The 17,557-nt window shown below is 46.2% G+C and overlaps 2 protein-coding genes across 5 annotated transcripts in view; one reads left to right on the plus strand and one right to left on the minus strand.

Moving 5' to 3' along the window:
* RAVER2 (ribonucleoprotein, PTB binding 2) overlaps positions 1 to 3,771 on the plus strand; it is a 91,645-nt gene extending 87,874 nt beyond the window's left edge. For both annotated transcript variants that reach the window (XM_004762941.3, XM_045064670.1), the window contains exon 12: positions 1,744 to 3,771. In XM_004762941.3, the coding sequence (XP_004762998.2) occupies positions 1,744 to 1,890 (147 nt within the window). In that variant the 3' untranslated portion in view covers positions 1,891 to 3,771. The remainder of the gene's footprint in view (positions 1 to 1,743) is intronic.
* Positions 3,768 to 17,557, minus strand: part of JAK1 (Janus kinase 1) — a 127,364-nt gene continuing 113,574 nt past the window's right edge. For 2 of the 3 annotated variants that reach the window (XM_004762938.3, XM_004762939.3), the window contains 13 exons: positions 16,305 to 16,448; positions 15,439 to 15,526; positions 14,872 to 14,999; positions 14,144 to 14,279; positions 12,328 to 12,479; positions 11,273 to 11,423; positions 11,060 to 11,154; positions 9,855 to 10,047; positions 9,013 to 9,137; positions 8,481 to 8,653; positions 6,829 to 6,946; positions 5,806 to 5,916; positions 3,768 to 5,003 (listed from right to left, as the gene is read on the minus strand). In XM_004762938.3, the coding sequence (XP_004762995.1) occupies positions 4,908 to 5,003; positions 5,806 to 5,916; positions 6,829 to 6,946; positions 8,481 to 8,653; positions 9,013 to 9,137; positions 9,855 to 10,047; positions 11,060 to 11,154; positions 11,273 to 11,423; positions 12,328 to 12,479; positions 14,144 to 14,279; positions 14,872 to 14,999; positions 15,439 to 15,526; positions 16,305 to 16,448 (1,710 nt within the window). In that variant the 3' untranslated portion in view covers positions 3,768 to 4,907. Of the gene's footprint in view, positions 5,004 to 5,390; positions 5,665 to 5,805; positions 5,917 to 6,828; positions 6,947 to 8,480; positions 8,654 to 9,012; positions 9,138 to 9,854; positions 10,048 to 11,059; positions 11,155 to 11,272; positions 11,424 to 12,327; positions 12,480 to 14,143; positions 14,280 to 14,871; positions 15,000 to 15,438; positions 15,527 to 16,304; positions 16,449 to 17,557 lie in introns of all 3 variants that reach the window. The other variant, XR_006601778.1, reaches the window with a different exon arrangement.

The following is a 17,557-nucleotide window of genomic DNA, read 5'->3' on the forward strand; positions in this document are numbered from 1 at the left end:
GCTTAGATTCCTTGCCCTTTACCTACTATAGGCTTTAGGTTACCACTGGGTGCGTATGTAGCAACCTTTATGTGTACAGCAGTCTATATTGGGTTGATGGTCACTTTAGCTCAAACACGTTTTAAAAGCATGGAGTTTTTATTCCCTCCATATTTTATGTATATGATTCTATATCTTATGTATCCGTTGACGAATTTTTGCATATATTTACTACTTTAGAGTTTTAATATCCTTACTGGCTTTGTGATTAAAGTACTACCTTTACTATGTTTACTTTTCCCAGCAAAAGGCTTTCCTTTTATAGTTTTCTTCTAGTTATGGTCTTTTCTTTCTACTTAAAGAATTCCCTTTAACATTTCTTGTAAGGCCAAATATAGTGTTCTTGGTAGTCAATTTTATCCTGTCAGCACCTTGCATGTATCAACTACTCCTCTAGACTGTAGAGTTTCTGCAGAAAAATCAGATGATAGCCTTATGGGGCTCCTCTTGTATGTTTGAAAAATGGTGCTGGCCAGCACTTTTATTTCCAGAAAAATATGCTGCAGATCCCTGCCCCACTGACACATGCCCTAAAATTAGTCAATAAATCTCCATGTATAGCCCAGGTATTTTTCTTTTCTTTTTTTTTAAATTTATTTTTATTTGACAGATAGAGATCACAAACAGGGAGAGAGGCAGGCAGAGAGAGAGGGAGGAGGAAGCAGGCTCCCTGCTGAGCAGAGCGCCCGATGCGGGGCTCGATCCCAGGACCCTAAGATCATGACCTGAGCCGAAGGCAGAGGCTTTAACCCACTGAGCCACCCGGGCGCCCCCCCAGTTATTTTTCGAACCCGGTCTTACACACTGTGTGTTGGGCCGTTGTTTGGCTTGTCGGCTCTTTAAGGGTGGAGACTCAGTTTCTTACAGCTCTCCAGGTCTCCTGGAGGTAAGCCTTGCTGATTTTGAAAGCCAGACATATGGATACTCACCTTCCCAATGCAGTGTTGGTGGTATTTGGTATGGGCTGTGATCCCCTTGCTCCTCTGTGCTTATGATGTCCCTCCTGTGTGTGAGTAGTTGTGCTGGGGTTGGGTTCCATATTGCATTTCTGTTCTTTCCTTTTTCAGTGTAGCCTTCTCTCTGCTATTAGCTGTGGAAGATCTGTCAGTCTTCAGGTCATCCTTCAGAATTAGTTGCATAGATGTTGTTGCTGCCTCTATGGGATGAAGTAAGCTCAAGATCTTCCTATTGCTACCATGTTTGAGCTCTGGAAAGTGTCTTGAATTCCCTGTACACACCCGAGTTTCACCTGGGTCTGGAACTATTTGTTTTTATACCTACTCGTGTATGCCACTTCTGTTACTAATCTGATATGCAGTTCAACTTCTTCCCCACTCACCTTTCTCAGAGGAATATGGTCATGTCACACAGGTATTCTGAGTCAGTGGGTTTTAACTAGGTGGGGACAGCAGAAGCAATACAATTGCTTTTTTTTTTTTTTTTAAAGCCCAAATATTGTGGGTAGAGGGGAGAGGGCACTCAGAGGCTGGTTTATATATAGATATATAGATATATAGATATATATATTTTTTTTAAGTTCCGCAAGTGGTTTTGAAATAGCAAATCTATCAAAAAGTTAAAACAGATTAAGATTTTTATTTATCCTATTTTGGTTTTTAGGCCAAATCAGAAGAATTGCTTTTCCTATAAACATCGTTAGTGAATAAACCAACTTTTAATTTAGATATGTGCTTTTTCTCATAGGTATCCTCTTTGAGAAATGAAAAGCGAGGCTCATCATATCTCATCTCTGCCCCAGAAGGTGGTTCTGTGGAATTTGTTGACCAGCATTCTCAGGGCACAGGAGCATATTACATGGAAACCTACTTAAAAAAGAAGCGTGTATACTGAGTTAAGTTCTCTTCTTATAACCTCATAAGGTTTTTGCAGTATCTCTGCTGTTCATCGCTGCCTTAACTACATTCAGACTAGCCATATCCTTTAAATACGGGTTTCTAATTTCCCAGAAGGAACTGTATCGTGCAGCAAGCAGAATTGCCAAATAAAAAATAAGTAGCAATAAGATAAGACAATGGAGGACACTTTCCATTACAATTAGATGTATCTTAATTGGTATTAACTTATAGTCCATTGGAGAAAGTAACAATGTTCCAATATTCCTTGTTTAGGACTGGGAATAATTTTGACACCATATATAAAAGTATGAAGCAATAAATGGGAAACAGTCTTGTTTCCTGAGCCTTAGAAGAATGAATTTCTTATATGCCAATGTGCATTTCAATATACTTTCCCTAGAAGTAATCTCATTTATAGATTTTTAGACCTTTTCCTAGAACTACAAGAGTGTAAGTACAAAATGCAGTGCTGGTAATGTCATAAAGATGCTCTACATGCAAACTAATTACCCCTACATCAGTCCTGCAGTATAAAAGCCAGAGTGATGTCCAAGTTCTACACAACTGCAGATGCTTTACTTTTAATGTTCTCTACCTACCATTTATACCTTTTGTGAAAAACGAGCTATTTTTGAAAAAAGAAAAAAGTAGCTTTGGTGAAATAATTTCAGGGGTTGGCAGACTACACTCTGGGGTTAAGTTCCGTCCTCCATCTGTTTTTTATACTGTCTGCAAGCTAAGACTGAGGTTTACATTTTTAAATGAAGTAGAACAGACTTGAATTAAGTTCTATGAAATTCACATTTCAGTGTCCATATATAAAATTTTATTGGAACACAAACATGCTCATTCATTTACATACTATCTAGAGCTACTTGTGTGCTGACCCCTGGTCTAATGGCACTAATTCCCTAATCCTTTAACTTCTGCAACAGACTTGTAAGTGGCAAGCAATGTAGGTTTCTATGTCTGATTTCATGGCATAAACCAATGATGATCTAATTGCTAGAAAAAGGCCTATTTTGATCCTCAAATGCCCTATTTCCACAGTATAGTTCAACAGTCAATACTGCTCTTTCTGGAGGAGCACTATAGAGTAACAAATGTAACAGTTTTGAGCTAGTGAGTTATACTTCATTTTCTGCTTTGTCTCTTATTCTTTTGTAGTGTTAGGCTGAAAAATTATCAGCTATTTAAGTCAATTTACTTTGGCAAGAATTGTGTTTATTGCATATAACTTTTGACATCACCATTTCCCGAAGACTTTGGTATTAAACACGAGAAACCCTTTGCCACCTAGAAGTTTCCAGGTTTGTTCCTTGTGATCCTAGTCTTTTTGAAATCAGATCATTACATATCTTCTAATAAGGTACCCTATTCTAATTATCAAGTTTAAAATTGATACATATGACTTTTAAAGAAATTGGTCTAATTTGTTTCATACATTAACTTCTACTTGAAAGTGACAGCTAGAAAGTTAATCACTAAGGATTGGCATCACTCAGTTATGATTCAGCAGATGCATAATGGTTTCTCCATGTTCTGCGCTTCTCCTTCCCATTTCCTATTGCATTAAGCATCTTCAGTGCTTAGTCACACCTCTGAAAATACAACCAGCAGATGGTGAATTTTAAGTCAGAGCTGCAAAATGAAAGCAGGAAGAGGGTGAAAGAACTAAGTACTTTGGATGATAGCCCATGGGGATCTGCCCTGTCACTGGATAGAACAAATAAGTATAAATCAAGTGGTGTTTGTATTAAGGGCCACTACCAAACTCCCCACCCCCCTTGCAATGTCTATACTGTTATTTTTCTATGTAAACAGTTTGAATGCTTTGAAAGTGAAATCTTAATATTAAAAGGCATATGCATGTGAAGTGTCTAGTATATTTATTTGTATAAAGAGTAAACAAAGTGCATATAGAGTGGCCACAGGTTTGACACAGAGACCTTGGTGATGTCGGGTTATTGAATAAATTTAAATGGCAAGTTTATTGCTGCCATTGAATCAATCCAGAACGCTCTTTCAGGCTCAACAGGAGAAAAGTAATGATATCAAACAAATGCTAGACAGCATTAACAAAAAGTTTTTCAGACTCTTGGTCAAGTTCTTAGGGTTCACATTGAATCAGAGATTAGACACTTTTGATTACCCAGCTACCTCCAAGCAAACTGAAAACTGTCTAGTAGCTGCTGAACTCTTGCAGATGGATGGTTAGGTACGGAAACACGAACTGGTTGCACACAACATCCAAAGCCAACGCTGCAACAGCTCGCCGCACAGTGGTCGAGTTAGCAAAGGACTGACAGGAGCATTTCTGAAAAGCACGTATGCTAGCATCCGGGGTCTTGGGAGTCCGTTCTGCCTAAAGGGCTCCTGGGTAGGAAAGCGCTGGCACAGGCCTGGTTCTCAAGAATCAACAGGCAGCAGAGTCTCTATTCCACCACTGTCCCCGGCTCTGACCAGTGTTCTCAGACATCAGTACGGCTGGTCACCCATGGGGATAGGAGCAAAGCCACTGAAGAAACAAAGTTTAAGCCCTACTGGTGACAGGAATACACTCAGCTTTGTATAGAAACAATAGTCTACTAACGGGTATCTAATATTTCAAGAACGCCTGGGCTAGCACTGTAGAGACCCTGAAATCTGAGGGCATGTCAGAGTACTGGCAACATCCGTCAACCTCTATCTGCCGGGAAAGCATTTCCAACCAGCTGGGAACAAGGGCTTTTGTTGGCTCCTCTCATTTTCTGGTAAGCAACTGGGGCAGTACACTAGCCAAACAGAAGGGTGCTTTCTGTTCTTTCCAAAAGGAGGAGTGCTTAAGTGCTTTCTATTGTTTCTATTACAGGGACCAAATTTCAAGAGGGAAGTACTTACACATAATAAGCACCACAGTGTGCCTTACATACCCAAATACAAATTTTTTTCCATTAAAAATTTTAAATGGTTTGGATATTGGTTGGGGAAGGAGGACTTGATACACAGGAGTTTAAATGTTATTCATGCTAATTATTTTAAAAGTGCTTCAAATCCTTCGATAAGGTTCTGAAAAGTTGTCCGATTGGATGGTTGGAACTCCCAGCATTTTCTCATAAGTTGATAAACCTGTAAGAGGAGGGGAAAAAAAACTTTTTGGAAATGGACTTTTCTTATTACTCAAAGTATTACTGATAAACAATCTATCTTGAGAAGCTCATGAATCAACCTTCCAAAAAGTCCAGGTCATCACATCTCAGTGTAGACCCTAAATGTCCTCACTGGCTGTTCTCTGATGCATACAAACTCTTCAGTGCATCTCCAATAGTCTAAGAATTGGCCTTAAAGGCTCAAATCACTTTAGAATACAAAAAACTGAATAAATGTCATAAATGCTACTGACGAACATGCAATTATAGCTGACCCGCGAACAACACAGATTCAACTGTGCACGTCCAGTTATACACTGTTTTTTCAATAAATATGATCTAGTGCTATAAATGTATTTTCTCTTACCATTTTTTTCTCTTATCAGTAAGGCTCCTGGTCAACAGCAGTCTTAAGTTTTGGGTAATCAAAAGTCACATGCAGATTTTCAACTGTGTAGGAAGTCAGCTCCCTTAATCCCATGTGAGTCAACTCTATATGAACGTGTCACATTTGGGCTACACCAGACTGTGTTCCTGTGATCCTTTAGGGTGCTCACTGAGGTAAGCCTACTTTTGGAGGGAATCCTTACTTTAAACAGAACTTGCGGCTGTCATCAAAGATGGTTTTTCAGATGTCTGATCTGAAATTCAGCTTCAGAAAATTACTTTAAAAACAACTTTTTTAACTTCTTCCCACCCCTCCACCCAAACCCTTGCTGGATAACTCAAGCCCTGAAAACATAACATAAATTGAATGTTACTGTAAAATGGCCCCCAAATACCTCATCTGGGCAGTGAAGTGGACAAGGCAAACGTTTTCCTTCTTTTAATGTATTCACAAGTCTTGTGACTGTCATCTGGCCATGAGTTGGGCCTATCATTTTCAGGAACAACTGTGTAAAATCAAACCAAACCAAATATTTTAGTACATGTTTATATCAACAGATTAAAGTAAGATTTCTAGAATTACCTGGAAATTAAGATAATAAAAGGGCTTTTCTCCTTAGTAATTATTTTTCCTAAAGATTTTATTAGAGGTGGGAAACAGCAGAGGGAGAGGAAGACTCCCTGTTGAGCAAGGAGCCTGATGCAGGGTTAGATCCCTGGACCCTGAGATCATGACCTGAGCCGAAGACAGATGCTTAACCCACTGAGCCACCCAGGCCTCCCTCCCTCTCCTTAGTAATTTGAAATGCAAGCCCAGGGGCACCTGGGTGGTTCAGTGGGTTAAAGCCTCTGCCTTCAGCTCAGGTCATGATCCCAGGGTCCTGGGATCAAGCCCCACATCGGGATCTCTGCTCAGCGGGGAGTCTGCTTCCCCCTTCTCTCTCTGCCTACTTGTGATCTCTGTCAAATAAATAGAAAAAAATAATAAAAAAAAAAAAATCATTGAAATGGAAGCCCAAAATCTTGATTAGCTCTCAGTGATTAGTCTGTAATCACGCTCTCAGACTTTACCAAACCACCCCTTCCCCTGGCTGAAGAGCCTGTCTCAGTGAAAATAATCTCATTAATGAATACCTGAGGCTCAAATAAGGCCCTCCCCACTGCCCCCTTATTCTCCCAGAAACTGTCCCTGGATTCCTCACACAGGTGAGATCCTTGAAAGTTAAGCAGCATTTTCTAGAACTTGAGCTTCTTGTGAAATGAGGACTTGAGAGGGCCACAAGTATCAAGTGACAAACCATGTTAAATGGAAAAGTGATACTTTCCGCTGCAACACCCTAACTGGATTCCGTTTAAGAACAAAATTTACACATTTTCAATGGGTGCCAGGTGTGGACGAAGGGACAAAGAAGCCTTACCGCCATGGGGCTGTAATCTGAGTCACAGTAAGTAAGCAACTCATGCAGAGTCACTCCAAATGACCAGACATCAGAGGCGATGTAAAATTTACACTGAATTAAACATTCGGGAGCATACCTGAAAGAAAGCAGATCATGAAACTACAGAGCAACTCCAAAAAATCACTCCTTCGGCTTCTCTCAGTGCTGAACATACTAATCACACATCTGCTGAAGCACACATCTGACCCGAACACCACCACCATCACAGGCTCGCTGTGGCACACGTCCACTCTGAAGTAGTAGACAGTTCGTGCTTTCCGCTCCACAGAGCAGGTGCTGCCCATGTGGAGGAGGCAGAGGATGACATGCCCCAAGTGTTCTTGGCAAGTTCAAAATTAGTTAGCAGTGACCTCACCGTGTAGCCTTCTTCCAAGGTCTGCCTCAGTGGATGGCACCCAACTTCCCCAGCCAGAAACGAAGGCACCTCTGTATCCAATTTCCCAGATGCTTCTCAAACATACTCCATTCTCTTAAGCCCCACCGTCATGTCCTAACCACTGCCCTAGATCACACCCTCACTGGCTCTGGCTGAATCAGACTCCCTGGCTCCAGTCTTGCTCCCCACCCATCCCCAGTGGTCTTTTTAAAGCAAAAGCTGCCATTCTTACACCTCCAGTGATATATCCCAACGCTCAAAGCTGGAGTGCCAGCTCTGCGGCTCCACTTCCAGTGCTCCGCCGTAGCAGGTCCTCGAGAGTGCCCACTTCGGGATCCAGCCCTACCGAGCTGATTCAGATGCAGGCCCCAGGATATTCACTGCTCTCTTCTCACTCTTGCTAGTCACACATGCTTTCTTCTGCCACCCTTACAAACCCACTAGATCTTTTAAAGCCTTAACAGGACTTCCAGAAAACCAAGCCTGAACCCTTCTATGCTTTTACCACCAAGAAACTGGCTGCCTGATCCATTCAATTCTAAACTCAGTCTGCTTGTTCTTCTGCAAGCAGATCTTCTGCACGGATCTTTTGCACCTGGCACAAAGTCTGGCCCTGATCCACATTCATGAGGGAACAAAGGCTTAGGCGCCTTGGGTGGAGAGATCCAGGCTTGTGTCCATGCGGGATACACCTCGGAGGTGCTCTTTTGTTCTGCAGGAGCCTTGGAGTAGAGGCCTAAAGAACTTTTCCCTTGGATGGCATTCCAGGCTGCAAGGGGTCACAGGGTGCACGCTCCTGACCAAGACACCCTGGTGATCCCTGAGCAGCCAGCCAAGTTCCCTGTGGACTGTGCTCTGCTCTGCGCTGTCTGGGATCTCCCTGAATCTGTCAGCACCTACTTCCTCAACTCGTTCCCGCCACTTCCTCCTTCCTACCCTCCTGCGCAGGCATGTGACCCCTGCAACTACTAACGGTTTCAAGGACCGTGTCAGAGGAATGCCCTCTCCTGGGAAGCTGGCAATGCTGAGTCACCGGACGGCTGGTATCCCCCACTCCTTGGAAGATGGTGTCAGATGAACTCAGGCATTTCTGTGTGGGATGCCTCCAGTGAAACAGCGTAACAGGTGTTTCTCAAAGGCACAGATCAATCAATTCCAAATGTGGGAAGTTGTTTCTAACCTTGACTGGGGCAGGAGGACTGAGAGACATTAACATAACATTAGATTCAGTTACCAAAACACAGGGCTGTCCCGATCATCCTTGACGGTGTAGTACTCTTTGTCAGTTTCGATTGCTTTGGTCAAACCAAAGTCTCCAATTTTCACTTGGTGCTCACTCTCAACAAGGACGTTTCTTGCTGCCAAGTCCCGGTGAACATACTGCCGAGAACCCAAATAGTCCATCCCCTGAGGGAGAGAGGTGAAGGGAGAGTGCATTTGCTAAAGGTCGGTTCAGGTTCTGTTTTGTATCCATCACTGCTTCTTCCCGAAAAAGGACCAACGTCATTTCATTTACCTGTCACTTCTTTGTTGTTTTTAATGTAAGAATAGTAAGACCAACCCAATTCAAAGAAATACACATTAAGTCAGCCATATTAACAAATCAGTTTTCTAAGTACCAGCTAATTTTCATCCAAATCATGCAGCACAAAACGAACCCAGGTACAATTACTGGAAAGCTTCCCACTTGCAGACTAATTGCAACCCAAGTACCCAGGACAGAGTGCCCGATTTTTTAATCTTTATTTTTAATTTTGTTTTTTTACCTTACAAATCTGAACAGCGTATTTTAATTGCTGTTTGAGGTTAATTTTGTTCTTGTTCTTTGGAAGATATTCCTTAAGGCTTCCTGAAGGCAGAAATTCCATGATGAGTTTAATACCATTTCCTCCTGTTTAGAAAAAAAACACCCATCAACACAAGGTCTCCAGATGAAGGAACTGTGGGAGCAGAGGGTTGCAGGAGCTGGAGAGGCAGGCCCTACACTATTTTGGTGTCACTCCTGAATCACTACTGAAACCCTTAAGCTCCAGAACCTCGGGATCCTCAGCAACGAAGGGAGACACACAGCTCCTATACACACACAGCCCAGTTGTCAGCATCCACTGAGCTCACAGTGCTCTGCAAACCACTGTAGATGACTGATTTTTAAAAAAATTATGAGCCCCATCATTTCATTACCCATTTTAGGCACAATATGTATTATATTGGCTTGTAAAAAAAGAAATGCTACTTAGTCAATACTGCTTTCCACCTAGACAATGAAAGATCCCACTAGGGCTGTATCAGAATAGGAAAAGTAGACAGCGGTGTCCGCTTCATAGGGCCTGAGTGTGAATACCAGGACGAGTGAAGTCCAACCTCCAGTACCCAAGGGAGAATGCTGGGGGCATCCCTGGCAGCGGGGGCAGCTGGGGGGCTTCCCTGGCAGCTCCACATGGAGGGACAGGACCGTGCATACGACAGCACAGCCCCAGATCTCCTGTGAACCACCAGCGAGCATGTTCAGGTGGCCCAGATAAGGCTGAGGGCACTGCCTGCTCACGCTGGCTTTTCAACCCCAGATAGTCCCTTCCTCTTCAAACCAGCCCCACTGTGCCTAACATACCATCTTCTGTACAGATGCCTTTGTACTTCACAATGTTCTCGTGATAGAGGTTCCTTAGGATTTCAATTTCCTTCTTCAGATCAGCTATGTGGTTGCCTCCACTCTCGGGCTTCAGGGACTTCACCGCCACTTGCTCCCCGGTATTGTCCCCCTCAGGGTCATACCTGCAGAGCTCAACCTTCCCAAAGTGGCCCTAGAAGGAAAGATCCACGTGCCTGATGAGCCCCATGAGGAGCCAGCAGGAACACGTACATGATGCCTGCTCCTTGTGCTGCTCCCGGAAAGGTCAAGGGTGAGCAGCACAGCCCAACTTTACGGGTGGCAAGCTCCTACCTGGCCCCTTCCTCCCGTGGCCTCACAGGCCATCCTCTCCATGACTGGACTAAGACAAGTCATGGAGGGGACTATTAGGGGGCTGGGGAACAGACACATCAATCCCAGTTTCCATGGAAATGTAACCCAAAAGGAAATGAAAGTGGTTTCTGGCCCCGCAGGAAGCATGTTTATAAGACATGGGCTCAGATGCTGACAAGCGCTAGACAGTGATGTGGGCCCAGTCACTCCAGCCTCTGAGCTGGCTCCGGAGGGGCTCCCCACACACAGCAGCAGCAGCCTCGTGGGGACGGTGTGAGGAACAAGGACACTGTGCCTATAAAGCGTCAGCACACAGCCTCAGCACACAGGAGGCACCCAGCGTGGGCCGCAGCCCATGTTCACTTAACCGAACTACAGAAAATAGGGACAAAGACGCAAACTGCAGTAGCTTTTCTGGCCCCACTAGCTGTTCAGAAACTCCCATTCAAGGTCCAGGGAAAAGATGACACTCTATCTGGCCTGTGTAGTAATGAATCTGCCATTTAAGCAGCCTGGCCAAATACAGCCACCCAGGGAAGTCCCAGACAGGGATTTTTCTGTTTCTACCCCATCTCGACCTGTTCCCCTAGCTCTCTCCCTTCCCATTCTCTTCATCCCTCAGGGAAGAATCAAGTCTGGAAGGAACAGACCAACATCCTGTGTGCACATCCAGCCCCCCGGACAGGCAGGCATATGTGTGCCTGTTAAATGGAGAATCGCTTGGATTCAACCAGCCTCAAGGAAATGCAAAAACCTCTCATAAACCTTGGCCCCAAATGAGAGACAATGGAGAGCGGCTTTGGACACACAGAAAGGTGACAGGGTCAGTGGGGCACTCCAGTCTAACTTGCCTCTCCCAAGTCACGGATCCTCTTCAAGAACCGCTTTTCAAAATGTGTGGGATCTACTTCGGTTGCCGGCTTTCTTTCAGAAACAATGTCTGGATCTAACAGAGGAGAAAAGAAACCACATTACAAAGGATGACTGGCATTCACAGGCCCCTCGTTATTCACCCGCTCCCATGGGCACTGGCTGTTCTCAGGTACAGAGCACGACTGTCTTACTCTGCTCTTCTAGTTTGTTGATGTCTCTCATAATGGCTCGGAAGAAGGGTCTCTGGTTGGGGTCATAGTTCATGCAGCGTGTCATGAGGTCAGCCAGCTCCTTACAAGATGGTGTCACTGGCCGGCACCGGCTTTCGTAGAATCTCTCTTTCTGTAAAGAAGAAAACCACATGGAAGAAACCAAAGGAACCAGTCACTAACCTTTTAGCCCAGTTACCACCCCTAATTTAGTTCCCAACTGCTATACTTCAATGTAGATTTCATAAACATGTGTGTTACTGCTGCCTCACTGCTGCCTGGGGAAATCTTAGTCCCCCCATAGAAACTCACAAGGAAGATGGGCAGGATACCCCAGCCCAGAACAAGCTGTATTCCCGGGGAGTCATGCAACCTTCCTGGAATACAACTTGGCCATATGTGTAACAACCTTTGGATTCTTCAAATCCTTTGACTCATTAATTCCAACTATCGAATGACTCAGAAATAAGTCAGATACAAACAAAGATTTATGTTCAAAGATAACCCCTGCAGAATGAGACAGAACATTACAAATTTAAAAACAACCCAAATGCCAAATACAAAATTAGTTAAGTAAATTTGAACTTACTGAGACAACTCTTACATTAAATTTATAAAATTTTAAGACCTGTTTAACTGCCTAGAAAAGAACTCATGATATTAAGAAATACAGCCTATATATCTGTATCTACAGTAAAGAAACTCAGCAAGTATCTGTGTTATTTTTGATGACTAGCGGGCATTTAAAATGGAGCCAAGTAATATTATAATGTTCTACCAGCACATATTGTGTGCCTGGCACTCTACATGCATCATTAATCTTCACAACAGCCCCGCCCAAGAAGTAGGTGTTATTTACCCCATTTTACAGATGATGAAACTGAGACTCAGGGCAGTTTAGTGACACTTTTGAGGTCACATACCCAGTAAGCCTGTGGAGGGGCTTCAAACAGACATCCACCTCCTCCCACAACATGAGGCTTCCTGACGGCTCAGGAGACTTCGGTTGGCTCGTACCCTGGACAGCAACTGCTCACCTCAATCAGGGTCTTATCTTTCAGAGGGATCTCGCCATTGTAGCAGATTTCCCAGAGTGTGGTTCCAAAGCTCCATTTGTCAGCAGCCACACTCAGGTTCTTGGAGTCTTCAACACACTCAGGAGCAATCCACGGGATTCGTTCTATGCACTCTGGAAAAAGATGGGAGATGTTTCCAGATCAGTTTCCGGAATCGCCTGGGAAGTAAATCATGGTCATTGCAGCAGGAACCGTGAACTAAGGAAGCAACTATTCTAAGCAGTGTTTCCAAACACGGTCCTCGGCTACACTCTTCCCTGGGGAGCTGGAAAAGGTGCCGTCTTCTGGCCCCTCGCCCTTAGCACCTCAGATCCATCAGTCTTTGTCAGGGCTGGCAGGTGTGTCTGTTTATCACACGCCCCTGGGAGGGTCATGCAGGGCCAGTCTTCTGAAGCTCTGGCCTCAGACAGAGCAAAGCACCCAGGGTAGATGGCAACACCCTGGGGAAGGAGAACCAACGCTTGAGAAAGGAAAGACAGGGAGAGGCACACACACCCAGGCCAGGCCTCGGCTAACCTCACGCACTCTGCACAATCCACCTGCTGTGCTGTGCTTGCTTTCTGTGGGAAAGGCAAAGGAAAAAGACGGACGTAAGGTTCTCCTACATCGCTTGCCCCTGGCTACTTTGCAGCCCTGTTCAGGCTTCTGGCCAAGACTAGCAATGGGAACAGACAACCCTGCTGCATCCAGAGAAATGTCCCTTAATAAATGCTACAGCCCCCGGCTCCTGCTGCAAAGAGTCAGGCGGGCCATTCCTGAGTGGGACATTCCTGGTCAAGCCCACCTCACGGACTTACAGGGCCCGCAGGAAACCCCAGTGCCTCCCTGAGTCACGCTCCAGCCCCAGCTAGATGACATCCCTTTCTCTCTGAATGCACACAGCATTCAAATGGCATCTCTTGTGGGGTACCCAGGCTTCTCCATTTGCTCTGGAGTCTCCTGTGTCTGTGTCTCAGATGCTTGCTGAGGACAGGAGCCTTGAAAGATTTAGGACTGAATCTGCACAGACTGTGGGAAGTTGGGTGGGTGATAAGCATGACACAGGCATGAAAGGAGGCTTTCCATTTCCCTGCTAAGGAATGGGTATTTTAGGTCTTATTTGTAACGCTTGTTTTCATCCTGGTTCCGTTCCAAATGCGGCCCGTTCTTTGAATTACTGAGCAAAACTCTAAGCTCCAGGCAGTGTGCTCGGTGCTAGAAACTGTTGGCCAGCAGAGGTCAGGGCCCCGGGCCCCATATCCGCTGACATCCCGGATATGACCTCCTAGCACAACTGTGCAGCGCTGTTTTCAGGGTCTCAGCTCCCAGGCCTGCACCTTCCTGTGGAGCACCATAGCTCACGATAACCTCAAAGCACATAGGACCCCAGCAATCACCCAGGTGCCTCCCCAAACGGCTTGCCAACTCCAGTTGAGCACCAAGGAGACCCAGCTCCTCCTGACATCCTCTGACCACCCCCAGGCCCAGCAGCCTCCTTCTGTGCTACCCCAGCACCTGGAGCAAAGATGTGCCTTGGCTGAGCTGTGTTTCTCCCTCCGCTCGGTTAGCTCCCAGAGGGCAGAGACCGGCCCTCCCTCGGCTCCACATCTTCCCCGGCCCCCAGGGCACAGCAGCAGTACCAAGCCTGTCCAACCGAAGTGTCCTTCTCAAAAGGAAACACACCTGAGCACTAGCCGCCTTCTCTCTGCTGGTCTGACCCTAATTAGAGCAGGGGTATGACGAATGGCAAGGCGGAAGGCAGGGATGGGAAATAGGGTGGGCGGGAAGGGAGACACACCTTGCCTGGACAGCACGGTGATGGGGATGCCAGGGTCACTGAGCTTGATGAATGGGCCACACTCGCTGTCAATGCCCTCACGGGCCAGGAGAAGGTTTTTCGTGCACACGTTTCCATGGACCAGGTCTTTATCCTCCTACAGAGGGAAAAGGGTGAAATCAGTCTGGCTGCCCATGGGGCAGCCTCTCCTCCTTCCCTCACTCCCTGCTTCCAAGCCTGGCCCCTCGCTTCATCTCTCCATATTCCCCAGGGACAGCCAGGCCCAGGCAGCATCACTCGCCCCCAATTATCTGTGTCATTTGGGCACATTATATCATGGCCTTCTGCCCCAGTTCTCTCACCAGCATACCGGGGATAATGGTGGAGCAGGCCTCCTAGGGCTTGTGAGAATGAACCTGTATAACACCTGAATGGCTGAGCCGTGGGAAGCGCTACTGATCCAAGTAGTTTCACTCACTCATTCGACAAGTATTGTGCTATTTCCACTTACTTACGTTGCATTCCCGAGGTCAGTTCCCTGATGTGATAAAACTTCCCTCGAAACAGGATTCATACACAAGCAGACAAACAGCCCCAAATGACCGTTTTCAGCAAGCCCCAGGCACACCTGTGTTCAACCACAGAGCCCAGGCCCTTGGAGCCCGCCTTCCTAGACTGCCTTCCTGCCGTCCCCTACAGGGTATTCTGGTTCCTGGTGGAGCCCACCATGCACCTCAGAACGTACTTACCAAGTAACTCAGGGCGCTGGCTAGCTGTTTGGCAACTTTGAACTTCCATGGTGTGGTGAGGACATCGCTTTTCCGGTGCATGAAGAGATCCAGGGGCCCCCCTTCCACAAACTCCTCCACCATGATATCTACAAGCACAAGAGTAGCCACATCTGGAACCTTCTGTACATCTGGGACAGTATTTCCCTCATCCTCTGAGGAGAGCTCACTTTAGTGGCTGGTAATCAGCTTGGGAGGATGGCAACGCCTTGTGAGGTGCAAAGCCCAGAGTGTTTCCCCTAGCCGAGTGCCTTCCGCTCTCTCTGCTCACCCCACTCTCCTGGGTCCAGAACAGCGTGTAGCCAGAGCTGGGGACAAGTAACGTCCAAGCAATAAGTGAAAAACAAATAAGACTTCATTCTATGCCCACTATTGAGCATGAGACCTGCTCAGTACCTCAAGTTCCTCGACTGCAAGAAGAAGCAAGAAGCCCAAGCTACGTGAAGGCAGCATCGTCCCTGAATCGTCATCACCACAGCCACTCGCCCCAGCCAGGCCAGGCTCCCCTCCCAAAGTGAATACACTTACTCTCTACATCTCGAACACAGACACCATAGAGGTACACGATGTGTTTGTGGGAGACCTGCCTCATCATGCTGGCTGCTTCGAAGAAGGCCTGTGGGAGAAGACCAAAAGAGAATGTTAGAGGTCAGGCTCCACAGCTCTGGTGCCAAAGGAGCGCTGCTGAAAAGAAAGTCAGGGGGACCCAGGAGCACTCACCACTGTCGTCATCCCAGGTCCTGAAACTGTTCCCCTGGCCTTGACTGCCCACGGGCATTGCCAAGACTTTACCAAGGGCCCAGTCTGGCTGGGATATGGAATCTATTTAGAAAACCTAACAGGATACAGAGCCAGGCTGGGGGCAGAAGCTGGGTGACAATTTTCCCACTGGATACTCATATCGACCACCTTCTCTTCCTTTAAACTTTGGGAAATAACAACATTTGGAACTGCAGCAGAGTAAGTGAAAAACCAGATCTCTGTTGAGACTTGGCTTCATCACTCTCTAATAGTGTGCAGGATCTTGGGTAAGTCCTTTTACACTCTTTGGCTTTAGTTTTCTAGACCGCATAGTGATAGCCCTGGACTACATTAGGGACTTCGAGAAGATTCAGCTAGAGTCCTGGGGCTCCAGAGAATGACCACAAGGACCTCTACGGAGCGAGAGTGAGAGGGGCATAGGCTGCTCATGCACTTCACCTTTAATCCTCCCTCACTTACTTTACATGCCTGCTTCATCTAAGACTGTATTTGATGAAAGGAATTCAGACTAAATATCAAGTTTGACAACCACGAGACCAAAACAAAGGCAAAGGTTCTTCCTTGCTCACTGTGCTCCACTGGCTCCAGAACTGGGGGTAGAGAGGGGACAGGGTTCTGAGGAAGACACTTGCCAGAGAAATGTCCCTGTGGCTGGGGTCTAAGACTTTGAGGATCACTTTTATTCTCTTCTCTTCCGAAGTTCCTTCGTCATCCTTGTAATCCACCAGGGTGCCGGAGTAGATGTGTGTCCGTGTGCCTCTCCCGAGATGCTCACCCTGGAGGAGGAGGCAGCAGGTTGGGGTGACTTCGCTCTAGGGCTCAGTGACAACCGAGTCTGGCACTGAGGCCTTCATGGGAACCCGCCACACGAGAAGGAGCAGAAACGGTGGGGCAAGGACGACAGAGCCTGCATAGCCACAGCCTCTCGGGGCCTTGTCTGGTCAGGCCTCCAAAAGACACACAAAGCTACCTAGCTGAATGGAAATGGGACCCTTCCTGGGCCCCAGGAGACAGTTAATTCCCAAACAGTTCCTTGCCTTTCAACTTCTGAAACAAGCTATGGCTAAACCATAATCCTGACCAATTGCAGAACTTCCAGCAGCCCAGGGACTCTGAAGCGATGCAGAGAGGACCCCACGGGGCTCTACGACAGGCTGGGGCACAAAGAGAGGGGCCTGTTAGTGGTGGTTCGACTGCTCGCTGGCCATCTAACTCAGAGATGTGCTTTCTGTAAAGAGGGGTAACCATGGCACTCACTTCCCAGGACTGTTCTAGAACCAAGTGAAGAGGTAGGAGTAAAGGCTCCTCAGTGCAGAGCCCGGCACATCGTGGGTAGAAACCATCTGCTGGGCTGATGTGTTCTGTCTGTTTGCCCTCCAGACCAGGGACTCGTTCATCTTCCATCCATCCATCTAGCACGTGTGTATACACGTGCCTGCATGCTGAGCTTTCAAATCTGTGGCGTGTTTGTATGTGGGTCTGCCAGAGCGACCCCACGGTGGGGAAGCGGTGTGAAGACTGAGGCAGACACCAGAAGGGCAGGCTCTCAGTGTCCTCACATACGAAAGCGGATAACACCACCAAATAAGTGGTATGAGTCCTAAATGAAATCATCTCACATAATCATCTGTCTCTAAGAACCCTTCCAGTTCAAGCTTTAATAATTCTGATTTAAACATTCTTAATATTGGGAAATCCAAATACAATTCATTAAACTCAGGCATTCTCAAGCCACTAAGGTTAATCTCATGAAATCTGTAAATTGAGGTGCTATCATCCTATTAGCCTAGGACCTTCTCCATAAATGCAAAAAATGGATTCTCTTGGAATCAGCCCTGCCACATACAGGAACATATATAATTGCTAATCAGGTATATTAATTTGC

The sequence above is a fragment of the Mustela putorius genome, unplaced genomic scaffold (genome assembly GCF_011764305.1).
Source record: "Mustela putorius furo isolate JIRA1106 unplaced genomic scaffold, ASM1176430v1.1 tig00003853_pilon_pilon_pilon, whole genome shotgun sequence".
Lineage (NCBI taxonomy): Eukaryota > Metazoa > Chordata > Mammalia > Carnivora > Mustelidae > Mustela > Mustela putorius.